The 26,233-nt window shown below is 39.2% G+C and overlaps 1 protein-coding gene across 1 annotated transcript; it reads right to left on the bottom strand.

Annotated features, from left to right (window-relative positions):
• Positions 1-1,166: 1,166 nt before the first annotated feature.
• On the bottom strand, positions 1,167-25,762 carry tdrd3 (tudor domain containing 3). Its single transcript, XM_065259296.2, has 14 exons — positions 25,569-25,762; positions 24,779-24,869; positions 24,363-24,428; positions 23,091-23,251; positions 18,233-18,374; positions 17,041-17,112; positions 15,827-15,976; positions 15,067-15,216; positions 13,856-14,027; positions 13,586-13,702; positions 6,023-6,259; positions 5,381-5,946; positions 2,847-2,972; positions 1,167-2,446 (listed from the first exon to the last, which is right to left on the bottom strand). Exons 1-14 carry the CDS (start codon positions 25,604-25,606, stop codon positions 2,330-2,332), a joined length of 2,205 nt encoding a protein of 734 aa, XP_065115368.1. The 5' UTR covers positions 25,607-25,762; the 3' UTR covers positions 1,167-2,329.
• Between the last annotated feature and the right edge of the window lie 471 nt (positions 25,763-26,233).

Below are 26,233 nucleotides of genomic sequence, written 5' to 3'. Positions count from 1 at the left end.
CCACTTTTACCCTAAATAACCTTGAATTTGGTTACATGCCATTTTTGCCAAAATATCTTGAAGATGTATGATATTCCTACATGTAAGCAAAGTCAACAGATGTTCAAGGTGTTTGCTTTCGTTTCTTTTACATGTTCTAAAAGTATACGCATTGTCTATTCTTGGGCTATGGTTAGATGTCTATTAGACTTTCACTGGCAAGCCCAAAGCACTGCATGTACAGTTTTCCCTAAAGATATTGTGGTCACATTTCTACTTTTTTTTTCTTTGTGTGTAGTGCTTTCTTTTCCTTTATGTAATTGCAATGACAAGGTTTGTCAACAAACTACAGTATAAACATTAAAAGCATAAATAAATCTGGTAGGTTTTTCTCCTAGGATTTTTTTTCAACCCCTAGGGCAGTGACCAACCCTGTTCCTGATGATCCACTCTACTGCAGAGTTCAGCTCCAACCCCAATAAAAACACACCTGAACCTGGCGATCAAGCATTTCAGGGCTTCCTAAACATTAGAGTCAGGTGTGTTGAACTAAAATATGCAGGAGGGGAAATCTCCAGGAACAGGGTTGGTCACTCCTGCCCTAGGGAGTCAGCTGACATTGGCTTAACTTGAACTCTCTTCTATACGTTACATTATTACTACACTCACTAGTACACTCTAAAAAATGCTGGGTTGTTTTTAACCCAGGGCTGGGTCACTATTGGACAGAACACACTGCCGGGTTAAAATGACCCAACTGCTGGGTTGTTTTAACCCAATTGCTGGGTTATTGTCAATCATCCGTGTTGAAACAACCCAGCAGTTGGGTTAAAATAACCCGGCAGTGTGTTCTGTCCAATAGTGACCCAGCTCTGGGTTAAAAACAACCCAGCATTTTTTAGAGTGTATGGTTTAATTTTAGTCTCTGTACTCTCCTCTTATGTTGTCCCCCGATGTTTCTGTCTTTTCTCCTGCTTTTATTTATGTAAAACTGCTTTAAAACAATTTAATATGCCAATAGATTGAGTGTGGGTGGGACTATCTGTTCACTCAACCAATGAAAGATGGAGCAAATGTTTAGGAAAGCCGTTTGGTGTCCATTTTTTTTTTTGCAATTCATTTTGGTCCAGAAATGAAACACTGAACTTGAAAGAATAAAAAGGAAAGTAAAAGGCGTGAGGCATCAAAACTTTGAACAAAAGGATTAGCGCTTTAATAATTCAATCCTTTACAAATATTCACTGTATACAGCAGCCATTGGCATTAACACAAGAGTCCAGGTTTGATGGATTCAGCCCTTACAGAGACAGAGATCAGACACTTTTGTCATATGACCTTTCATCTCTTTAACCAGAGATCAGATTATCATACTTCTCAATAATTTTCAACACAAACATCTCACAGATATTAAACAAGGCGTGAAATCATAAACATCGCCTCATTTCTACTTCATGCCTGTTGGGTGAATCTCACAGATCAGATTTCACCTCAAATAAAAAACAATTCATCTTGCATAAACATGTACCTAAAATCTTTTCTTTTGTATGCGAGTAATCTGTTGATTTGTAATCCTGCATTGTGTTATTCTCTGGACAATAAAACACATCAGCGTTCATTCTTCTCAGATGTTTTTTGTCATTCTCATTCTTAATAGTGATTCATCTAAGATTCTCATTACTGTAATAGTGTTAAAATAAGGCCAGAATTTTCATTTAAATTAGCAGATGGGCAAAACAACCATAAACCTTACAAATTAAACATTTTTATTTTTATTCAATGATGTGAATGAGTCATTACAGTAATAAGAGTCTGGGTAGAGAATGAACTTTATCGTGGAGAAGAACGTTGGTAACACTTTACAATAAAGTCTCAGTTATAAACATTAGTTAATGCATTCACTAACAATAAACAACAAACACCTAGAGCATTTATTCATCTTTTATAAGATTCATTATTCATTGTTCATTCATGTAAGTTTAAGTCATGTTAACCCATACAACTTTTGATTTAATAAATGCATTGGTTAAATGAACATTAACTAAGATTAATGCCATAGGAATATTGTTCATTGCTAGTTGACGTTAACTTAGTAATGGTAATAAACTGAGGTTTATTGTGAAGTGTTTGTATTGAATGTATTTTTGTCATATCTCCACGGCTTTCCTGTCGATGATCAGACAAGACTGCAGGAGGAGAAAACATCTCAATGCTAAAGATACTAAAGAGAACTCATCTAGTCCTTAACCCTGAATCGAGTTAAACTAACATGTTAAGTGTGTTAATTTGCTGAAACTAATTGAGTGTCTAGCTATGGAGAAGCTGTGTATGTGTTTGTGTTTGTGTTTGCGTGTCAGTCCCTCGCTCGTGGCGGTTGGTAGTACTGTTGTGTCGGTCGAGATCGGCGAGGTTGTCCGTCTCCTCCTCGACGAAATTCTAGAGAATTCTCATAATAAACCTCTTCATCTTCCTGCAGAGCAGTTACCAGGATGTTACTAATACAGTAAATACAAGTGTAGTTCATCAGTCACAAGAAGTCACAGAGACACAAACACACACACAGTTTCATTTATATCATTAATGCTATTACACAAAAATAAAAGCTCAGAGAGACAAAACCTGAAGGGCTGCATTATTGTTTAATGTCTAGCAGCAGATTAATGACACCACACATTTGTGACCATAAATCCCCAACACCCCACCATTATATTAAAAATCCTGCTGAAATCTCTTCAATATCACCTCAGCACAGTTAGCTGTATCTGTAATGAAGATGACTAAATCGATTTCAAGCTAGCGTTTGAATGAAGTCATGTTAATGTTTAGTTCCTCACTCAGTTAAGATTTGAACGAGAGGTTTTGCTCCTCACCCATACGTCCACATTCAGAGGTTTGATGTTTTGAAGCAGAACCTCTTCACAGTTCCCATAATCACTGAACACAACCACAGCCGTCGAGCCCGAGGGATGAACCGCATCGATCCTCGCACGGTAAAACTACAGAAAACACAAAGAAAATACACAAACTATAAGAAGAAGAATAATAATGTTGATCTGAAGAGCATGTAAAGATTAGATTAGAGATGTAACGATTACCGCTTTAATGGTTAACAGTGATAAAAATGTTCAACGGTCAGTATTACCACTTTATTTTTTAATTACATTTAACTCTGTGGACCCTGTACCGGGTCCAGAATTATCTTATTTTGACTTAATATAAAATATTCCTGTAATTTGTAATGGTCTGTCATGGACCCAGTACCACATATGAGATACTGTTTGAAAGCTTAGAGTCTCTACTTTCTGCAGATGTGCATCACTTTGACATATCTTTTACTGTAAGAAAGTTATTTACAATTAATTTACACCATCACCCCCCCGATATTTTTTAATATCTTTTAATATTCATATATTTCATGTTTTTCAAGTATGACAAACATGGGCAAGTCTTATATCAAATGAAAGCTCTCAGTCTCAGGAATAAGTCTGCAGCGTTATTTTTGTCCTATTATCATCACCTATCTAACAATCATCGAATGAATAATGAGGTAAAAAATTGTCTTTTGTAAACATATGGGAAACTTGAGTGTGGACTGCCTCAGATAGCACATATAGCCACAAATGATACACCATCTTTTATCTTAGGTCCTACTCTAAAAAATGAGTCCATTCACAGCATTTTCTTTGGTTGTTTGCATAATTAATCCCTTGCTATTTATTATATGTGGAAAACAAAAAATTAATATTTATATGAAAAATGTATTTTCGCACACTTCAGTAAAATGAGAATAACTTTTGAATGCAACATGCTAAAGAGTTCATTCTTTTTTTGGGTGTTTACTGTCTGCTGCTGGTAACAACCAGAACTGTCTGCAGTCTGCTAGAGCACCCAGAACCAGAGTTATACACTATCAAAGATAGTATTTACAACATAAAAAAAGAAAATTTGGTGTTTTAGCATATGTAAAACCACATAAATAACACTATTTGTCACAAACAACAGCTTTTTATGTAACTTCAAAGGGATTTTTGCAAAATGATATAAAGATATTGCATTTATTCCACTGTATGTGGTTATGGGGGCACTTCAAATGTTTTTAGGCAGAAATTGTATACCAAAAGCGTATTAGTCCTCCCATCAGTTGGAGAAAATAACTTTTGCATTTATTATGATAGAGAAAAAATTCCTTTTTCCTCTGTAAGCTGGCAATTGCTGGAATCAAACAAAACTGTCTGGAGGTTTCGTTACCACTCAGGGCCAGAGTTATACACTTTTAAATACAGACTTTAGAAAAAAAACATCAAAAAGCGCCTATTTATTTTTGTGCTTATTAGAGAACTGACAACACATACAACCATGTTTAGCACTTTTAACAGTGTTTTATGTAATTTCAAAGGGTTTCCTGTAAAATGATACCAAACTTTTGTATGTGCACCTCTGCATGTGGGTATGGGAAGCTTTTGAAATTGGGTAGGCCAAATCCAGGCAAAAATCCCCAAAATAGCCTCAGAGTGTAAGAAGTTAACTGTGCCAGTGTTACGGCTCTCAAACTCCTGTCCATCATCAACCAATATAATCAAAAACATTCATTCACGTCTGCTCTCATGTGTTTGTGATGAATGTGCTTCACTGACTGAATTTAAATCCTAAAAATGATGACATTTAATGAAAACTAGTTGTCCTGACACACGTTTATTTCATATTTCTTTAGACAGATCAATCAAAGCAGCGTCAATCCTGGGTCATAAAGTTCATCTGTACATACGTTGACTTGCTGATTTGTTCTGTTTATATGAAAATCTGATTTACTCACTTGTGTTTTATCGTAACTAGATTAACATTAATCATGGCATATTTGGGGTTGTAAGATAAATGTCCATGTTATTTATTTGATGTTTATGTGAACAAAACACTTACACATAAAATCAATTTTAAATTTGGTTTGCATCAGTACTTTTTTACATTTCTAGAAATTGTTCACAAAACCATGATAATATTAATAATCGTGGTGATTTTGGCACTAAAACCTTTTTCATAGTGTTTTTTCTTTAGATCAGATCATCAATGTTTGATTTTGGTTTCTGAAGGGTTTGAATGATGTAAAGTGTTTATCTTGAGGTCTAGTTCACATCTGTAGACATTCACATAATATTATAATCCCAATAAAGTCATTTACACATACAGTAAAGAGCTTCAAACATCAAAAGCTCATTTTTGTCTGTTTTTTGAATACTGCATATAAATGTCTGGTTGTGTTCTAATAAAGAGACTGAGATATAATAACACATGATTCATTATACAACTGAAAAACGTCCTGTAGATGTAAAGAGTGAAACGCTCATGATGAATTCATTTAATGATTGTATTCAGGTCATATAGTAATGGAATAAGAGTTATTACCGACCTTATTATCTTCCCAGTAAAGCGCTAGACACTGGTCACCAGGTTTCCAGTTGCCATGATTCTGTGTGTCGACTCCATGCGCTGCTGGACCTTTGATTGGTCCTGATCTTTTCTGCGTGTGACTCTGTTTCTGAGACGAGCCTGTGGACTGGGGTTTGATTGGACCACTCCGTCTGTGTTCACAATCACCGTTAGGAAGTTGAAGGTTTGAAACTCCGCCTCCTTTCACCAGCTGATCGTCTGTACAGTCTTTTCTCGTGGTCGTGCCGCCTGGTGCGTCTTGGGTACGATCCATGTAGCTTGAATTGGGCCTTTCTGGTCTGCCTTTCTTTCTGTTGTTGGTCTCGTATCTACCTTTAGGATCCGGAGCAGCGGGATTTAATGACTTGGGTGCAGACGGACCGTTCGCTTGGTTCTTCCTAAACGCCGAAGGATCGGATCTTCCCGGCCCATCCTGCTCTTTCCATCCGCCACCGTGAGACTCCTGCTGGAATCCTTTAGACCCGGCATGTTCCCTCGACCCCTGATGGAAGTTTCCAGAAGGACCCTGCTGATCCCTGGACCTCCCTGCAGAGAAAGATGAGTTTACATGTGAGCTTTTATCATCACGACATCTCAAGCAATCCTCTAACGGTTCTCTCACCATCTCTCCATTTCTGTTGCCCTGAGAGAGCGGAGGAGGGCGTTGGGTTGGGTTTTGGAAAGTCTCCATCCCTCAGGAAACGTGGCGGTCTGTCGTTTCTCTGTGATCTTCCATCATTTCGTGGAGGGTGTTGTTGTTGTTGTTGTCTTGGATGAGGGCCGTCTCTGAATGTTTGGTCAGTGTTGAGGAAGCTCATCTTAGTTTGGTGATCTTGTTGTGAGGAATGGTTCTTTGACTCTAAAGGGTTAATAACAAAAAGGGTCATCATTTCAACCAAACAGCAATTGTGGTCAAATATATTTGAAATGTTTAATGCAGGGCATCAAGACACAATATCTGTTATACTCAATGAACACAAGGAGGAATATTTGAATGATTTTAAAGTGTCTGCAGCAGAAATCATAGTTGAAATGTAGTTAATGTTTATTTAACAAGATGCATTTAAACACATGATAAATGTTACGTGCCACACTTTCTAAGTACTGCTAGAAATGAATGAGTTGTGAATAAGAGTCACTATTAAAATCTTTGTGTCTTGATGCTCTCAGATGGGACACATGACTGGATTGTGAAATCTTAACTACCAAATAAAAAATGCATTAAAGTCACTGCAGTATTCATGATAATGTGATTTTAAATCACCCCCATTATAATCATGAGATATTAATATTTATATATGCTGTAGTTTAAGCACACAACCGTTTGATGGGTAAAATCCTGTTCAACAGACAGATTTATGTTGTATAACAAGAGTTTGATGTGACAGTGGAGTCATTACAGCATACTAATATATCTGATCAAACACGCTCTACACTTATTAACCCTGTGGGGGTTTTCCTAAAGCCATAATGTCTGAGAAAGAGAGAGACACAGAGAGAGAGAGACACAGAGAGAGAGAGATTTATCTAAAGCTGAAGTGTCTTGATTTGGGATCGGCCATCTGTTGAACAGCCCACAGAGAGTTTAAGATAAGAAGAGATTATAAACACTGATAGATCTCAGAGCTGTGAGATTGTACTGAAAACAACACAACTGTTTATAATACTAGTTAATAAAAGTTTATAATAGTTTATAATACTAGTTAATACAATTATTTTGTAATAATGACCTCAATCTTATTTAAAGCTGCAGTCTGTAACTCTTGACCTCTCTGTCGTCATCTCTGATTGAAAATAAATGTGCAGTTATTTGTGTAGTAATGTTTTGTGTGTGTTGTGCTTCACTACTCTGTGTGTGGATGTCTTTTTCATAAAGTATCAACAGATTAAAAAAGGTTTCTCACAGGGACAGAGGTCATACAGTCTAGTACTTATCACAGAGAGATTACAGAAAAAGTGTCCGGGATTTGTTTGATTTTTGGTTCATTCAAACTGCCAATGATTTTCGGGAATCTGTGCGTGCATTCACACACATCCGGTAAAGATCCTGTAAAGACACATGACGTATTTAAAGAGCTGAACCATAACTTCATTGTGTCAATGACACACATTCTCACTACGTCACGCCCCTTGCAGTGTTGTATCTGTCTCTTGTTCACACATAATGCTTTCAGTGAATGTTACTGTAGATCCTCTTTAAAGGACTGATCCCAGAACATTTACATGACGTGTTTGTGTTCACACAGAAGACTCTCGGTCTCAATTTTACAGAAATTTTCTTGGACCAAAGTGTTGTGTAAATGAAGTTCCCTTTCAATACGGTTCACTTCGCATTGCGTCAGTTAGCTGACGCTATGGGGGAAACTCCTGTTTACTCCGTGACTGAAGCCTATTGGTTAACGTCTGTACAAAGTACAGACCAATGACGTTTGAACCCGCGCGCGGGAGGAACGCGTCCTTATATAAGCGCGGTTCAATCGTCAGGAGCTCATATTATTTCTCCTTCAGCGCGAACCTCTCGCTGCTCCGAAGAAAAAGAAGAAGCCTTACCTCGCCGTTGACAAAAGCCCTGCAGCGGAGTCCAGGCCTAGCGTCTTCCCCTGCCGTTTTCCGGCTGAAAACCGAAGATAGCAGAGTCCAGGTCTAGCGTCTTCCCCTGCCGCTTTCCGGCCGAGAACCGAAGATAGCCTTCGCTTGCCGTGGTACGAGCCCTGTGCAGCGGACACACGCCTGACGAGGTCTCCCCTGCGGCCGCCCGGTAAGATCAATACTTTTAATAAAGCTTTAAGCTAAAAGAGCAGGCGCTGTTGTAATAGCGTCCAGCACAGCGGCTCGGTGAGCCTCTCTGCTATGAATTTCCTCCGAGCGCGTTACCGGTCTGGCACCTCCCACGCCGGGACCGCGCTTATGCTTTGGTTGTCTTATCCATGTTTCGTGCTCCCCCTGCTGTTCCTCTCTCGCCGGGATGAACACACGGCGAGCCATGAGACTAGATGGATGCATAGACAAGCACACACGGACTAACCCCCCCCTGTGTTCTGTCACACCGCAACCGTTCATGCTTACAGAGTCCCTTCGCTCCTCTCACATTCAGTGGCGAGATCTCTGGCACATATATTAATCCCCCGAGTGCATCGGGTGATACCGTCACGACGCATGGCTGTTCTGTCTGTGTTGCTGCTCCCCTCTGCCGTTCCTCTCTTGTTGAGATGAACAAGCGGGGAACCGTAGACCTGGATAGATGCATACGACAAGCAAACACGGGCGGTCTGCCCCTGTCTCTGTCATAGCACAGCCACTCGTGCTCCACGCTCGCGGAGTCCCTCGCTCCTTTCCCCACAGTGGTGAGGTCTCTTAACGGCTTAGCTAGCACACGGTATTACGGCTCGCTGCCTCTAAATGCAGCTGTCCAGTGTTCAACGATTACAGAGCTTCATGCCCCTCCCCTCCTGGAGCGGCGCGATCTCATTCGTCTGCTTGATAGGGCCGATTCGCCGCTATTGGAGCACCAAGAACACTCATTATAAGAGAGCTTCATGCCCCTCCCCTCCTGGAGCGGCACGATCTCATTCGTCTGCTCGATAAGGCGGACACGCCTCTATTGGAGCGCTAAAACACTTATTATAGAGCTTTACTGGCCTGAGCCGATCTCACTTCAGATAGCTCATTTTTCGTCTGCCTGGTAATTTCTCTCTGGTTTAGACGGAATCAGAGGCAGAACGAATTTGTTTATAATATACTGAGGCCCGAATACCTCCCTTTATTCAGTCCCGTCCTATATCAGTGCGCTGAATATTGGTACATTCTTATATATATACCCGGTTTTTCTGCCCTTTTAATAAACGGCAAAACCGCGGGCCTCACGGCAGACTTCCTCTCTGCGATGGGTTCAGTCTGACATTAACCACCTAGACATACTACCCTGCTCCGTGAGCCGTTCGGTCACCGTCACTACTGAGGCTTGTGCACCTGAACGGCTGAGCTCTGGTCTCCGCAGCACAGCTGCATCAACAGAGAACGAAACTGTCTGGGAAAAAGGGGTTATGTCGCGCCTCGGCTGGACTGCCCTGAAATGTTTTCTGTGTGCTGTTTATCCAAACATACTGTGTAATACTGTCGGCTATGCGACCTCACTATAGTGGCGAACGGTATTTGATTCCTCTAAAAAGAGTAATTTCCGTGCTTACTATACTGTGTATTGACACCCACGGTTGTACGGTGTCTCTAAACACTTTATCGCCTTACTGACAAGCAATCAGTAATACGCACACACGGCCCGCTGTCCATAATTCTATCGACGCTAGCCGAAAAAACCCCGGTTTGGCCATATACTGTGTATTGACACCCCACGACTGTACGGTGTCTCTAACACCTTTCTGCCAAATTCGCTCGCAGCCCACCTCGGTTTCTCCGCTACGATGCTGATGGCGCAAACGAGCACGGTCTTACGACTGTTATTCTCTCTTCCTAGAGAAAGGACAGCCTCAGACTTTTGCATGGCTCCAAGCGTTTGAATCGCGCCCTCTCCGGACGGCCACTCAAAGGCTTACAGCCAAGCGGTTTATGACGTTTTTCGGCCATATAGCTGATTTATATTAGCGGATCCGAAGACGCTCACACCTCCGCTCCAATACTCGGAGATATTAAGGGTAATATCAACCTCAAGTGAGCTTGCTACCCGCCACAATAAGTTTCAAAGCTTAAAGCGCGCGCACAGTCAGACGCGCGCGGCATCTCGTTTAAGACGGGCGCACGTACCCCTCTAACGAGCCTCAGAAAGCTGAATATCGTGGCATTCTGTTCATAAGTCCACTTCAGTTTGACTAAGCAAAGGTCCCGCCCCGAGCTGACGGCCGGGAAGCTTGCTTAAGTTACACACTGCTGCATGAAGTGCTGTCATTACGAGCTAGCCCAGCATTTGCTGTGGGTTGAACACGCTTTACGACGGCAATCAGCCTTCGGCGCGTGGAACGCCGTTTGTCTCATATAAATCACCTTGTACTGTGAATACGGTACATTAAGAGGATGATTTAGCACTGCAGCACTCTCGACCGTGTTATTGTGATAATGCGGTCGGGCAATCTACGGTGGTTTCATTATTTACCGAACCAGACTGAGATCTCGCCCCCTGAACAAGCTGACGAGTCATCTCCTTTATAAACTCATTGCATCGCTTTATAAGCTATGTTCAATCAGAGTGATACGCATCTCATGCTTAAACTACCAATATTAACCCATTACGATGGGCGTGCGGAGATGGCATCCGTGGGACACGACCTACATTACGTGCCTTATGACACATTGACACAAGCTGCTAGGACCCCTTTCACGAGGCGTCCTTATGCAAAGTCTGATCCATTCTGTCTAGTGACATTTGAAAGTCAATACCCCCCGCGAATCGTGGGTGGAACACTTTTCTCCTCACTACAGAGGCACGGCGGCTCTCTCCCCTACCTATATCTATGTGGCCGTGATAACAGCGAACCACGCTTTTACGACCGACCATTCATTTAATTCACAAGCCTGTCATCTCTCAGATGCGGACGGCGGCGGTAACAGCGAACCATGCTTTTACGGCTGGCCATTCACTTTATTCATAAGCCTGTCATTTCTCAGATGCGGACGGTGCCCGAGGCACAGCGCTCTGGAACTGTCCAAGGTCCTGGATGACAGATACGTCTGACGTACATCAGACGATCAGCTGTTCATCTGCGTCACAGATCACTCACTAGAGCACCTGTCAATACAGGCTATTTATGGATCGTTGACGTTATCACCTCCCGTGACAATTATGCTCACTTGTCTTAGAGCATGGGCATGGTAGAGGTTTCTCATTTGACAATTGTGACACGGCCGGCTGGTCCCCGCCGTCCACGTTGTCAGTTTACAGCTTCGACATCCCTGCTTCGCGCACTACTGAGGTTTGTTGCATTAAAGGTGCGCCCATTAGCTCACCTGTATGCACAATATGGTTTTTAATTATATGCGTCCACCGTGCGCTTAGAGAAGCTCACATGTACACGCTATAACATTTTGGTATACAATAAGATGCGCTTGGGAAAGCTCACCTGTATACACAGCTGTGTTATGCTTTGTGACACATACATTGTTGTTCATCTGTGTACGTTCACGGTGCGTTGGGTGCCCACCGTTACGTTCATCAATCATATCTGTACACATTCACGGCGCGTTCTGTGCACTGATTTATCTATACGCATTCACGGTGCACTGAAGAGTTCACCCGTGTGCGCACAATTTATTATCAGAACACATGACGGCGCGCTCGAGAATCTTGCCGGCCTGTGCATTATAACACTCTGATATGCATTCACGATGTATTCAAGTGTTCACCTGTGCCCGTGCAATTTATAGTCAATACACATTTATGGCGCGCTTGGAAAGCTCACCGATCTGTGCACTATAATACTACCTATATGCATCCCGATGCGCTCGAGGGTGCACCTGGGTTCACACTATTGTGGTATCTGTATAATCCCACGCTACGAACCGTTCTGCCGCATATTATAGTCAGATCGGCCGTTCGTGAGCTTCGCAGATCACTCACTACGTATGTCTGTTGCTAACAGTGGTTATTTAGATGGATCGTTGAAACCATCGCACTGGCTCACGCCCCTCTATGAGCTATGTCCTATATAGAGCCCACTCTGTGCGAGTTTGGCTTCTTCATGAACTTGGTCTACAGGGGTATCTATATCTATATTTGATATCTGCTACGCGGCCGGCTGGTCTTCGCCGTCTACGTTGTCAGATTGTACAGCTTAGACGTCCCTGCCCTACGAGCGCAGGTTCTCTCGGCTCAATCATGCACGCTCATGCGTTTTATGTGTACACCACGGTGCGCTCAGCGAGCTCACCAACGTGACTCTGAATTTACTTATCTCGCACAGCCGCGGCGCGCTCGGTACCTCGCCGTCTTGTGCTATGTTATGTGCCCCCGGTGCGTTTAAAACCCCACCGTGTGCGCGTCAACAATTTATATGGTGCTTACACATTTGCTTTTAAAGCTGTGAATATGCCGGGTATAGGGCCACACGCAGTGTCTCTCCGGTAAGGCACTTCAGTACGTTGTGTATGCACGGCGTGATGGGATTACGTTCCCCCATAGCGTCAGCTAACTGACGCAATGCGAAGTGAACCGTATTGAAAGGGAACGCTTAGGTTACTCACGTAACCCCGGTTCCCTGAAATAACGGGAACGAAGCATTGCGTCTCTTGCCGTGCTACAAACGTCTACGCAGCGAGTGTTATTCGGCTGCGCGCTTCAGTCGAATAATATGAGCTCCTGACGATTGAACCGCGCTTATATAAGGACGCGTTCCTCCCGCGCGCGGGTTCAAACGTCATTGGTCTGTACTTTGTACAGACGTTAACCAATAGGCTTCAGTCACGGAGTAAACAGGAGTTTCCCCCATAGCGTCAGCTAACTGACGCAATGCTTCGTTCCCGTTATTTCAGGGAACCGGGGTTACGTGAGTAACCCAAGCGTTTTTGTTTGATGAACATTTTGGAGGATTTGGAGTAAAAATTGATGTGTGATTTTTAACAGTCCTAATCTGCATCTTGTATAAATGACTTGTTCCCAACACTTTATCCCAATATCAGGATTTATTTCATGCACAATATTATTTAGACATTGATCCCATTCAATTCCTGAGTGTCCAGGTACAGCAAAAGAAGAAGGAAAAATTCTTTGCCTTGAGAATTCATATTTTATTGCTGGATAATCAGTTTTCATATTTTCCAGTGAATCCAGGAATGATTTTGAATGATACTGGAGTGATGTGAGAAACACTAAACCACTTTTCATCAACCAATTTTCAGTTATTGTAAGAATTTGTAACCAATTTCAATCATTTTATTAGATAGATTTGATCCAATTTATTTCACTAATGCATTGTTGTAGCTTTACAGAAAAAACTCCTTTTCCTCTTTTACCTAGAGATGCACCGATGTATCAGACGCTTTTTGATCAATTTAAACCCATCAATACATCAGCTACACCATGAAAAGTCTGATACGACAGACACATAGTTTAAAAACCGTGTTTGTAATCCAGTGTTTCTCTCTGAATAAAATAATGAAATACTTGAATACAAAAACCAAACAATGTCCTAAGCTGCAGTGTTATTCGATTAGTGTAAATAAACAGAAGAAATCTCATTACCATCAATAGAGAACGTTCCCATTTTTGACTCCAGGAAGTCGAAGAGCGTGCTGGGAGCTGACGGTCTTCCTCCAGCCTCCTCATCTTCACCCTGACGTGAGCGCCCACGTCCCTTTCCTGTCATCAAATTAAAACACATTCACTTCAAGAGCAACGCAAACATCATCTCTACAACAACATGTTAATGTGTGTACTGATCTAAACAAAGCATGTTTGTACCCGTGAGTAAACAAATAAAGAGTTTGGCAGTGTATTGTTTGAGCGTTTCACCTCGGGCTGGCGGACGGCTCTGATCTGTCTGGACTGGTTTGGGTTGGTTAGTTCTGGTAAGCAGAAAGTTAAGTGCTGCCTCTAAGTTATTATTGTTATCCAGCAGAGCCTGTCGAGCTGCTTCTCGGTTAAAACCCATCTCCATGATGTCTCTCAGAGAGCGTTCATCAACCTTCACAAAAACAAGATAACAGCGACATAAACCATAAGTGCATTTAAATCCATCCTGTAAAGATAAAAGAAGAGACTTCCCCAGCACACTCCAGTACTGTTCACATCAATCTCATAAAATCAAAATCTACTTGAAATCCTCCAGAATTAAAGACATGCGTCATAAACAAACAAAGCAGATAAAGAACTGTGAGAACAGCAGATTATTATTATAAACGTCACTCATCTTGTATTCACCGTGTCTGACGGGTACAAGAAAGCCCACAGCAGAGTTTTTCTCAGAATAAAACCCAACTTCAGTTCTTTATGCATCAACACAGAGACTTGATGTGTGTTTATTACTGCTCATCTCCTTTTATACACAGAGACTATCAGACGCCAATATCCATTAAATCAGATTTATACAGAAAATCAAGCTATTAGCTAATACACCTCCATCTTAACACACAAATATAAAGATACAAAACTCAACATCACACATAAATGTGTTTGGTGAACTCTTCAGTTTAAAACCAGAGATCTGCTGATATCAAATAAAAATCAAGTTTAGCTGCTATGAGGACAGATTTCTTCTTCAGTGACGTCTGGGGCTCGTCCTAAATGTGTTTCATAGACTTCAGGTCTGGACTTGACTCATTTCTAGATGGACTCTGACTCTGTGTGTTATATAACACAAACTGTAAGATGGTATGTCCGCATGCTTCATTTTATCTACCTCTTATTGGTGTAACTGAAACAATTATTTTGCTTATCAAGAAAATACATCTTGATTTAAGAACGCAAGAAAGTCATTTTTTGCAGTGTTGGAACTGTAAACTGTTGAGGTCCATTAAAGTCGTCTATATGGAGAAAAATTATGCTTAGTTTTCCCCAAAAAACTTTATTTCTTCTTGACTGAACAAAGTGAGTGAGTAAATTATCAGACTTTTGTGTGTGTTCACTTCATCTGCATCTTCTCCCAGCATCACATTGCATTAATATTTCATTTCGAAACAAAAAACATGACACCAATGTTCATCATAATGATGTCTGCTTCATACCAAATCTCTGTAAACTCCTTCTGGTTTGTTCTCCGTCCACGGCTTTTCTTTCTCATCTCGTTTTCTCTGATAAGGGTCTCGGTTCTTATAGGTGGAACCTGGATTGGTGAGATTTCCACCTGCGTTACCTCCACCGCCAAACGTCCGAGTCTGTCCAGAAACCATCAGTTAAAACATAAAACCAATTCAATCAACATTGCTATAATCAAACCTCTAGATCAAAGTACTTCAGTGCTTTGTGTTACGATCACCTCAGCATTTAGAGTTTTATTGTATTCACTTCAAATCTATTGAATGCAGAAAACTGCTGTCGGCAGAATATTAAATCAAACACTTTGTAATGAAATATTGGAGAATATTAAGTTCACTGAAGGCCTAAGAATGGATGCAGTTCAATTCAATGATATATACATGGCTTTAATTCATCAATATTTCATTATCAAGAGGTCGTAGTTTATAGGAGGTAATGGAAAACAACATGAAGGATTAACATGAGTTTATGCATGCATGAAGCCTCAGTCAAGTGTTGTATATGTATGAGTAAAGGTTGTTATTTCTCACTTCAGATGATTCTCATAAATCGCTGAATAATGGAAAAACTTGTGCATCCATGTTCCTGTAATTGTGTGAAGTCAGCCAATCAGATTAGATCTTGTCATTTTCTTGTTTACATCTGGCAGTGTGGGTGGGCCGATCTTTCAGATCATCTTTACACTAAATTCATCATGTTGTCCACATAACTCAGATAATGACAGATCACCTCTTTACTTTTCGCCACCTCTGCAATGGCGGCCGTTCTCTGTTTGGCAAACTCGTCGTTGTCGTCGGCGTTTTTGATAGTGTTGGTGGTCTGAAGGGTTTTCCGCTGGTCTAGAGCTTTACTGTCCACCTGCTCCTTATGAACGCACTTCTGAAAGGAAATTACATCACAATACATAAACCAATGAGAATCATTTCATAGCACATAGCAATTAGGTGAAAATGACAAACCAGAGTTGATCTAAAATCTCACCTAAAACATAGAAACATCTGATACAAACACATCAATTGAATATTAAATTTACTATTTCCCCGACCGCGTTTAAAAAAAAAAAAAGTTTCCAGCCAGCGGCAGCATTTTTTATGATTTTTACAAAAGTTTAATGCCTTCCAGAAAAAGTTCTTCTTTAATTTTATAAACACACTTATACATCTGCTTTCAACAAACAAAAACTGTTTCATTCTATCTTCATTTGTTCTCTTTTATCACCTCTCAAATATGGGTTGGTTTCTTCAAAAATATTAAATTTTGAGCAAAAAGCTAAAATAATTGCATTTTTGTAAAGGACTTTTGTTAGAGATCAGATTCAGAGCGATGATCAAAACATACAGAGAGTTTTTACTGTTTTTGGATCAGTGGATGCTTCAGTGTTTTATAAGTTGAATAAGAGCGTCACCCAGTGGATAATAGCGGAAATATGGTTTACTGTAAAAACTCGTCATTGGCAGGGAAGCGTTTTCTCTTGTAATTGATAAGAAAACTCATCAATAGCGGGGAAAGAGTTAATGGGTCAAGTTACCTAGATTTAAAAAAGGCTTTTAAGTGTTTAGTGTATAGATGAGTGGCTGGATTGGATGTTGATTGCACCCTAGTTATGATTTGTTTATTCATCTTTTGTTAAATATCAAGGACCACAAAGGAAATAAGCCAATGGCTTTTTGTGTAAATATCCTTGACAGTTTAAAAACGTGTATGAAATTCGTCCTTTCTGGGCATTATAATATTTAAAAAAATCAACAAACAAACAAACAAACACACAGTAACTTGTGTAATGAATTACACTGCTCGGCAGAAGAATAGTATATTCTGATATTAATTGTTCTTGTCACTGTTTAATAAAAAATAATTTTCAGTTTAAATCATATCAATTCAGATTCCTCTCAGTAGGGGTAAACACAACTAAACTTAACACAGAGACACACATAGACTCTTACCTGTCCAAAGGGAACAAAGGGAGGCGGTCCACCTTCAGCTGCGATGTTTCTTCGGCTGTGTTTGGCGAGGCTCTTTATCAATGAAACAGTGAAACATCTCATTAAAATCCTTCAAGACTAAGATCTAACATCAGAAGAATGAATAAAGTTGTCCTGAAACTATCTGAACATAAATCATCTGTTTATGCATCTGTCATGTCTTACTGATCAAATATAACAGATGAAGAAAATAAATGAGACTTCTGTTCCTGTATAACACACACACACACACATCATCACTTTATTTCTCTCTGGACTACACTTATAATATTTGTCAAGATGTCTTGAATCAAATTAAAATCATTATTAAATGATCATTCTCTGACCATTACATCTTTAGGATTTTAGTCTCGATAATGATCAGATAACCTGTTTGCTTGTGGGATGAGCAGCAATAAATCATTCTTTAAAGTCTTTGTACATTTGACATCATACATTTACACATCAAACATTTCACTGTCAGTAAAGGGACTGGAAGAGTTGTGTTTTAAATATGAGAGTAAGTCTTTATAATACATCAAACAAAGTAAGGATCAGATGTTTATGGCTATTAAAATCTATACTGATCATATTATAGGTGATAAAAGCCATTCTGCAGGCAAATATCAAAATGACCCCATGATTTACTGACCCTCAAGCAATCTGAGATACACATGTCCACATGTTATTTTAGTAAATGTCCTTCCTCTTTCAAGCTTTATAATGATAGAAAACAGGGATCAGGGAACAACTTCTGATATTGATATTCATCCTTTACAGAAGTAATCCACATGACTCCAATGGGTTAATAAAGGTCTTCTGTGGGTCATTGATGCAATTGTATAAGAAAAATTATCTAGATATTAAACTTTATAAGCTAGCTCTCGTTAACAATCTTGGACTCATCTTGGAACCTATGACAACCAATGCTCATTATGCTAAAACTCTCTTGTGAGTCCAAGATTGCGTGACTGGAAGCTTAGTTATTATAGTTTATAAAGTTTTATGTATATATAAATTTGCATTGAATACCCACAAAAGACCTTTATTAACCCCTTGGGTTCATTTTGGGTTTTAAGTCAGAATTTGTTCTCTGATCCCTGAACATCATGAGGTCATTTTGATATTTGGCAGGAGTATCACTTTAAGACAGATGATATAAAAGACTCCTCACCCTCTGGAACTCCCATTTCTCAATCATGTGATCCACTTCACCACCAAGAACAGAGATCTTATAATCATCCAATAACAGGATTCCATTCTTAACCTCCACACTTCCCAGAAGTTTCACTTTGGTTCCAGGTGGAGTGTTCAGACTGAAATAAGAGCAGAAATCTGATGAACAACAGATGTGTTTATATCAGAAGAGACAAATACTTCAGCACAACAAATATTACAATGTAATGCATATCATTATTACTCTATCTATAATTATACTTCACAGATGTTTATTTGACTTTACAGCAGTGAGAAAACATTTGTTAGACCTCTTAAAGCACAATCTAGTTTTTCCAATTTAAGGCAAAATAAATGACCAAATTAGCATCTGTTGACAGATTTCTCAATATATATATATATATACACACAAATTTGACCACATTTTGCTGATATGGTGCCCTTGTTGCCTTTTCCAGAAATGGCAAGAGACTTTAAAATTCAGCAATTTAGCATAATTCTTATTTCCTGGCTGTCAATCTGGTTATTTTCTGTGGATGTATTTTACCTAAACTTCAGAAAGTCTGAGGCATTTGCTGTAAGTTGGGATTAAAAACTGACTGTATGACTTTAATTAAAGATTAAAGAGAAGAAATTGAGAGAGAGAGAGAGAGAGCTCTATTTTCCTCACAAACACTGTAATATCCCCAGGAAAAGCCCTGTGAAACAGTGAATTCTCCAAAATGTGATTTTATTTTCTGAAACAGGTCTCTCTCTCTCTTTGATGAAATTAAAGTTATTCCAGCTAAAAATCCATCAGATTCTCACGCACTGCCCAATAAACCCAACCTCGGGCGCTGATGCTCGGACTCTTACATTATAAACGTCTGCAGGATTTATGGCACCAGAACATGACAAAAACATTTTACAAGCTTATGAGGATAAAATCACCAACATGAAACTCCTAAAAAAGCAAAGGTGTCAAAGCCCCAGAGCTCTTATTACTGATCTCTACACTTTCTGCTCTCAGACTCCATTCAGCTTTCATTTAAAGATTAAGAGTCTCATTTCTTCAACACCAGTACAACTAAAAGAAAAGAAACTGTAAGCTTACATGGTCTCAGAAAATAAAGTCTAGTGTTTGTCCGTGTGAAACTCATCAGAACAATGATGGGGTGTTGTGGGTGTTTATTGTCCAGACTTCTGTTCTCAGTCCCTGTTCAGTTGTACAGACTAATTCAGCTGTAACAAAACTTTACTTTAATCAATAACAAAAGAGTCTTTCTAGAGCAAAACAAATAACCAGTAAATCACCTTAGTTCATCATAGCTAAAGCGTATCAATCATTACACTGAGTTAATGTTACTGTGTTATATTAATCTATACAATGTTAACTATAGATCCTTAAATTCTTGCCTGGTTGCCAGATCCACACAGCAGTGATCAATGCTCACCATCTCCCCTCGTCTTTAGGAAATACAAACATTTTTATTTTCCACAAGGTGTTTGTACCAGAGGTCAGTTTATTCACTAACCAGACCCCTAAACAAGCACAGACCGGAAGTGAACTGTGGGCCGACGCGTGTGTCCCATGAAACCGTCTATAGAGAGGCTACACCCCTACAGTCCTGTTTACATTATTACAGCATTTTTATTTTAAGACAACATGCGGTCTTGTTATACAGTGTGTTGAAAAAATTATTAGTAGTACTTAAGTACTCGTGTTGGGTGTTTGTGTCATGAATAAAAACATCATGTGCTTAAAAGGAGCGCTGAAACTCAGATGAAACTCTGTTTCCATTACCCTTTAAATCGTTTAAATTGTCACTGCGAAAATACGGCCAATGGAAACACGTCAATTTCACAAAAACTCCCATATATCACAAAAAAGTTTTTACCCTCGCATGAGGTGGTTTCTCAGGTAATTCAGAAAAGATGTATTTCACAAAACTGCAATGATTTATTCCTAATTTTATGTCCCCTGATGTAAGTAAGATCTGAACTAAAATCTCCCAGAAACACCTCAATATGTGTCTGCTCACAATAATGTTTAGATAGCACTCCTACATCTCTTTTGATTTAAAATAATCTACTACTACCTCCAGGAAACATCTCATACATTGCCGCTCCTAAGTATAAGTGGCTTTCCTTGGCAATAATGTTTGGATAAAACTCTTACATCTCCTTCAGTTTAAAAAATAATGCCTAGTGCGGTGGATGTGATATTAGTAAACCTACCAGCATCAGTCGACGTGATGTTTGGAACGACTTACCACAAGAGGAAAAACTGTTCAATCACATATCATCTTTTATTTTGCAAAAGTCTTTTGTCAACATTTAGAAAATGTTTTCAGATGTTTGTGCAAATCTGCAATGGAAATGCAGCTCCGGTCATCTTTCAGTAGTGTAAGGGTCACATGATAAGAGCTTGATGAATCAGTGAGGGATACGCAATGATCCAGAACAGCCAATCAGAGAGTGAATGTGGGCACTAACGTCTTTGGTTTTCATAAGTGTCCGGCAAGATCCATCTGTACTGCACCCCAACCCCAGAGTTTTCAAACTAGTCTTCATTTATGAAATCTCTGGAGTAGTGTGGATGACCGGTGTAATGGTAACAAATCTAATGAGTTTTAAATCTAAACACACTAATGTAAACGTATTATTAACTCCAGATATGGCTCAGGCTTTTTACCCAATACGTCATTCATTTAAATCCAAATAAAAATAAAAATCCTGTTCACTTTTAAGAATGGCACAGATCATCTTTAAATACCCATATCTTCATGATTATAAAATTTTTTATTTATTTTAGTATTTATATCCACATTCTGTGTGTGAGTGAATGAAGGAGATGAAATGAACAGTGGATAGTTTGATTCTGTGAGATCAATGACAGGGATGAATGGAGAGAACGAGGGGTCGCTGGAATAAAAGAGGGTCTGTTCTTCAAAGAGCGGGGCAGGACCACCACACAAAATCCACCTGTACCCGCTGGCCGATCGCCACGACCACGGCTGATGCTCGGCCAGACCGGTAATGGAGACGGGATTGGTGGGGTTTCAGCCAATCCAAAGGTTTCAAACTGGGGTTAAAGAAAGGGGAGTCGAAGAAAAGGGCAGAAAAGGTGATTTGGGATTCGAGTAGAGAAAGGGGCTTTACACGACTACAGAGTTTCAGATTTCCTCAATTCACCTGAGAACACCACATGAAGACCGATGATTGAGACAAACACTGAACAAACCCATCATCTCATGTATCACGGCAGTGTCTTACTCCTCCAACACTACAGATGTCATACAGATATCAATCATTGAGATAACCTCAATCACATTAAAGGTGCTGTGTGTACATGTTAACAGCATCTAGTGGTGAGATTGTGAATTGCAACGAACAGCTCACCCCTTAAAAAGCAACTATTGTCCGATTCACGTTTTTACGTTTAAGTTCAAACTTTAAAGTAAACGATGAGTTATCCTCTCCAATGTTAATCTCTTTTCTTGGACTACAATAAACACGCGGATTGTAGTCAACAGTTTACTACCTGGGATTGGTGATGTAGACAAGACTGACATTATCATAATTCCTCACGTTTCAGACTCTTTTCAGTTATAAATTAACTCCTGTTAGCAACCAAATCTTTTAAACATGGTAAGGAGGGTCACATTTCCGGCTGACGTCAGAGGTATTCAGGCCAATCACAACGTACAGATTAGCGGACCAATCACGTACACGACGCTTTTCAGATCGATGAGTTTTGTATAAAATCGATGCATTTAAGGAAGGCAGGATATCTGGAGCAACACAAATGTACAGTATGTGGTAAACAATGTGTTTTTTGAACCATAACCCACGCAAACACATTGTACTATAACAAAAACACAAAATAACCTTGATTTTAGCAATGAAAGAAGTGAACTTTAAGTGTTTTGCGCCCTTTGAAACAGTAAATAATTTTTCACAGCAATTGGTTCAATTGATTGGAAGTTTGTTTTAAAATGCTTTGTTTCTCCCGTCACTAGGCACAGGACAAACATGTCGTCGTCTGAGACAAAGTCTTTATACACCACTGATAAAATAGTTATGTAGATTATATTGCATTTCTTCTATAAGTTACACAATGCACCTTTAAAGTGAGCTTCCACACCGAATATTAAAGTCAGATAAGGACATAGACCAATGAACAACACAAAAAGCACTCCAAACATCATGATGGACACTTCTGCACAGGCACACAGAAAGACTTTGACTTATTGTTGCATTACAAGAAGCACTTTAAATTTTAAATCTTTTTTTGCTATATACTTTTTCTTTTATAGTAACCTATCTATCAAGCATGAACAAAATGCATTATGTGTCACATTCTTGATATCTTTAATCTGTTTTTCTCATTTTAATGTGACATTGACATCTAAAGAGTAAATGAAATAACACTCGAGTCAAGAGCTGCAGCTTACAGACACAAACCTCACGGATCCTGCAGTACTTTAAAGTCAATACCAGAGTAAAACTACATCACCAGTGTCCTTCAGTCTGATGTGAGGCCATTACAGGAGCTTTTATTAGATTAAGAGTTGTGTTGAATCAAACTGAAGGCTTCTGGCCTGATCTTGAGCCACTTGACTGTGTCTGATGGGCCGAGACATTATTTCATTACAATAATAGAGACCAATTAGACATGCTATGATTAAATCTCTCTCTTACTCAACTCTACAGCCATTCATGCAAGACAAAAACCTTCCAAGGAGAAATCTGTGTGGTATTTATAATCCTAATCACCTTGATTAGTCAATTACAACTTATTAACTTTCATGTTTCAAATCAAACCCTAACCCTTCAAACACAACAGTTCTCAATCTTTATAAAGTCACACACACCTGATTTTAGTCATCTGTTTTATCTCAAGGGCGTTGCAGGTAACGTGACCGTCTGTCATCTGCAAACGCAACATTCTGGGTGCCGCCTGGGACTCTTCATGATCTTTAGGAGCCGACGCGTTACGAATCTTCTGCACCTGAAGAACACAAGGACCCTCCAACTGTGATGGAGACAAAATAAAAGACATTAGATATTGTTTTATAGGAAGTGATTATGTAGATATACACAATATGACCAGAAGTATGGAGCTTGCTGTTATTATCAGCCATTTGTTTTGGGATTTGTGCAGGCCAGTCACGTTCTCCCAAACCAGACACAATGAATTAAATCAATATGGACCCGACTGTGTGCACTGAGGCATCGTGGTGCTGAAACACATGGGTTCATCCCAAAAACACTGCAATAAAGTGAAAGCACACTGTGATCTAGAACAATGGTTCTCAATCTGGGGTTCTTAAGGGTCAGAGTTCACAGTGGATCATTTATAAAAAAAATCTTTCCTATGCTTCCAATGGCAAGATAATGTAGTTAAAGTTAGTTCTCTGATGTAAAATAATTTCAATGTTGTGCCATCTAAACATGCCAATCAAAAGGAAAGATGGATGTAGAGGTTTGGGCATCTAAAAATAATGTTTTTTTAGGAGTGGGTGTCCACATGCTTTTGTATTTATTTCCCAAAACTAAAGCGTTCAGGAAGATATAAACAGTTATACAGCAAAGACACATTTACATCTTAGGGTATCTGCATTAAAACTCTCTTTTCTTTTCTTTTTCTATTGCTATGTTCACAATTATAAATAAGAAAACTAAATAAATTGTTAAGGATTAATTTCTTCTAGAAAGAAGAAGCTTAAGTCAAGCTTAGTGTAATTTCATTTTCTTGTGACTAAACAACATTGAATGAAATCCTTGTACACCACCAGTTATGCTCTCTGACTGTCTAGCATTCAGATAATCTTTAGATTTAATATAAGGTTGTGTGATAAATTAATGTAGAATACAAAGGTTTGAAATGTTGATCTCACCCAAATGCACGCCAGCCTATTTACCAAATATAAATTAAAGAATGTTAGCGGTCCATTCCCACATGACATGTCCCCTGGTAAAGATTAGGGTAACAGATTAAGGTTTTTTTTAACAGTAGCGCCATCTTGTGTGCCCCACATGCAAGTGCACGACTCAGATGTATTTACTACGTGACAATGATTTCTCTTTCTGTCAATGCTTTGCATTTCTGTCAACAAAAGCAGTTTTTTAAAACACAAATGTACCTTTTCTATTCGACCACTGTTGATGTCTGCGGGCAGGAAACTCTTTCCTATGGGTCTCAGATCAGTCTGTGGATTACATAAAGCATTATTTCTGTTTTGTTTATCAAGGTGTGGTGCATTTTTGTAGAGCCCACACCCATTACAAAGCACAACAGAAAGGCATTAGTAAGTTCACCATGAAACTGCACATACTGTACATTCATACAACAAGACATCAAAACAAAAATCAGTTATGAAATTCAGCCCTACAACAACATCTGTCCATTATCACACACACACACACACACACACACACACACACACACACACACACACACAATCATTAACTACAGTAAACAGATACTCTCTCTTAATGGATATCAATGGGTCACAGCACATAGACATCTGTTTAATGAGAAATCACAAGAAAAACTTACATTTAATGCTGCTTGAATGATGTGAGCGAGTGATTCTTTCTGATTCTCTGAAGCACTTTTACACTCTTCGATTCCTTCATCTGTGAGATACCTGAGAAAAAAAAAACATCAAACCATCTGTAGTTTATGAGGAAAAACCTTCAACTCAAACTAATATTACTTTCACACCAGACACCTGACCAGCTGACAGAACTTTTCCTATGTTATTTTTTGATATAATAGATATTTGAAGTTCATGTCTTGCAATGTTCCAGGTGAATTTTAAAGAAATACAGTAAGAAATATTCTGTAGCCTCTGAATGAATATGAACTCAGACAGTTGCTTGTACAATTTTGATCAAACATTTCAAATAGATTCAGATGAACATTTAATAGATTCAACTTTTCATTTATTTAACTATAACCCTCACACAAAACTCTTATAATAACTTCACAACTGTTTTGAAAGATGTGTGAGTCACATTTACTTGACCATGACAGATTAAAATAATCAACTTTGAACTATCTGAACTATAACAAAAAAACACAACACACCAATGAAATGTTTCACTTAGTTTATGTGTGCTCGTCATTCAACCGCTAACAGCAACCAAACACTTCAAAACCGAAAGAAACACACATTTCTACAATGACTTAAAATGTGCACCGTTTTGCAAAATGTTAACTATATAATGCAAATGAACCTCTTTTATTTTGTGAGTGAGTAAATGAATGTAAACATGAGATAGCACGAGCAGCATGCTAACAACATGCTACTACAGTTAGCCATCAGTGCGCGTGAATGACTCACCAGCCCTCGTGAACGAGCGCCGCGCGCAGATCACACATCTTCTCGTGAACTGATAAGCGATCATACAAATCACCGTGTCTGATATCGCATCGTGTATCGTTTTGCGTTTATTCCTGCACGATTAGCTGCTGCTACAACTGCCTGACAAAGGCTGATGACGTATGCCCAAACTTCTGACACGTCACAGGTCACCGTGATGTGACGTAGACCGCGTGTCTATTGCCCTGCGTTCCTCTGTGCTTATTTCACTTTTTGAATAAATATTACTTACCTAATAAAATAAGAGAATTGCACAATTTATATCCCTGTAATGCACTTTTGTCTAAATATTGTGATATATATATCTGATATATGCACCTTCTATAAAAACTGAAATTAAAAAACATTTCTCATCTATTTTTTTACAGTCTATGGTTTCATCACTTTTCTGGAGTGATTTGAGTTCCTACTGTTTCTTTAAAGTTAATATGAACTATAATTTATGCATTAAGGAAGTTGTTTGTTATTTTAGACACCAAAACAAATATTTAGAATGTAGCCTACTGTTAACCCTTTTTTATCCTTATGGCAAAATTATATTTTCACAAACAAAGGTTTCTTAAGAAAATACATATACTTTAGTAGAATTCTTATGTGAAGTATAACATTTAATCAAATCATTAAGA

Source organism: Paramisgurnus dabryanus, chromosome 14, assembly GCF_030506205.2.
Source record: "Paramisgurnus dabryanus chromosome 14, PD_genome_1.1, whole genome shotgun sequence".
In the NCBI taxonomy this organism is placed as follows: domain Eukaryota; kingdom Metazoa; phylum Chordata; class Actinopteri; order Cypriniformes; family Cobitidae; genus Paramisgurnus; species Paramisgurnus dabryanus.
This window is presented reverse-complemented; position numbering and strand designations above follow the sequence as displayed.

Bases quoted from the DNA above. Each gene is read 5' to 3' on its own strand.
- tdrd3 (XM_065259296.2), bottom strand. From the start codon at position 25,606: ATGTGTGATCTGCGCGCGGCGCTCGTTCACGAGGGCTG. The intron at 13,703-13,855 runs GTGAAACGCTCA...ATTTGATGACAG, and splicing joins GAGCCGTCCGCCAGCCCGAG to GAAAGGGACGTGGGCGCTCA. The intron at 6,260-13,585 runs GTAATGAGATTT...TTAACCCTTTAG, and splicing joins GGGAACGTTCTCTATTGATG to AGTCAAAGAACCATTCCTCA.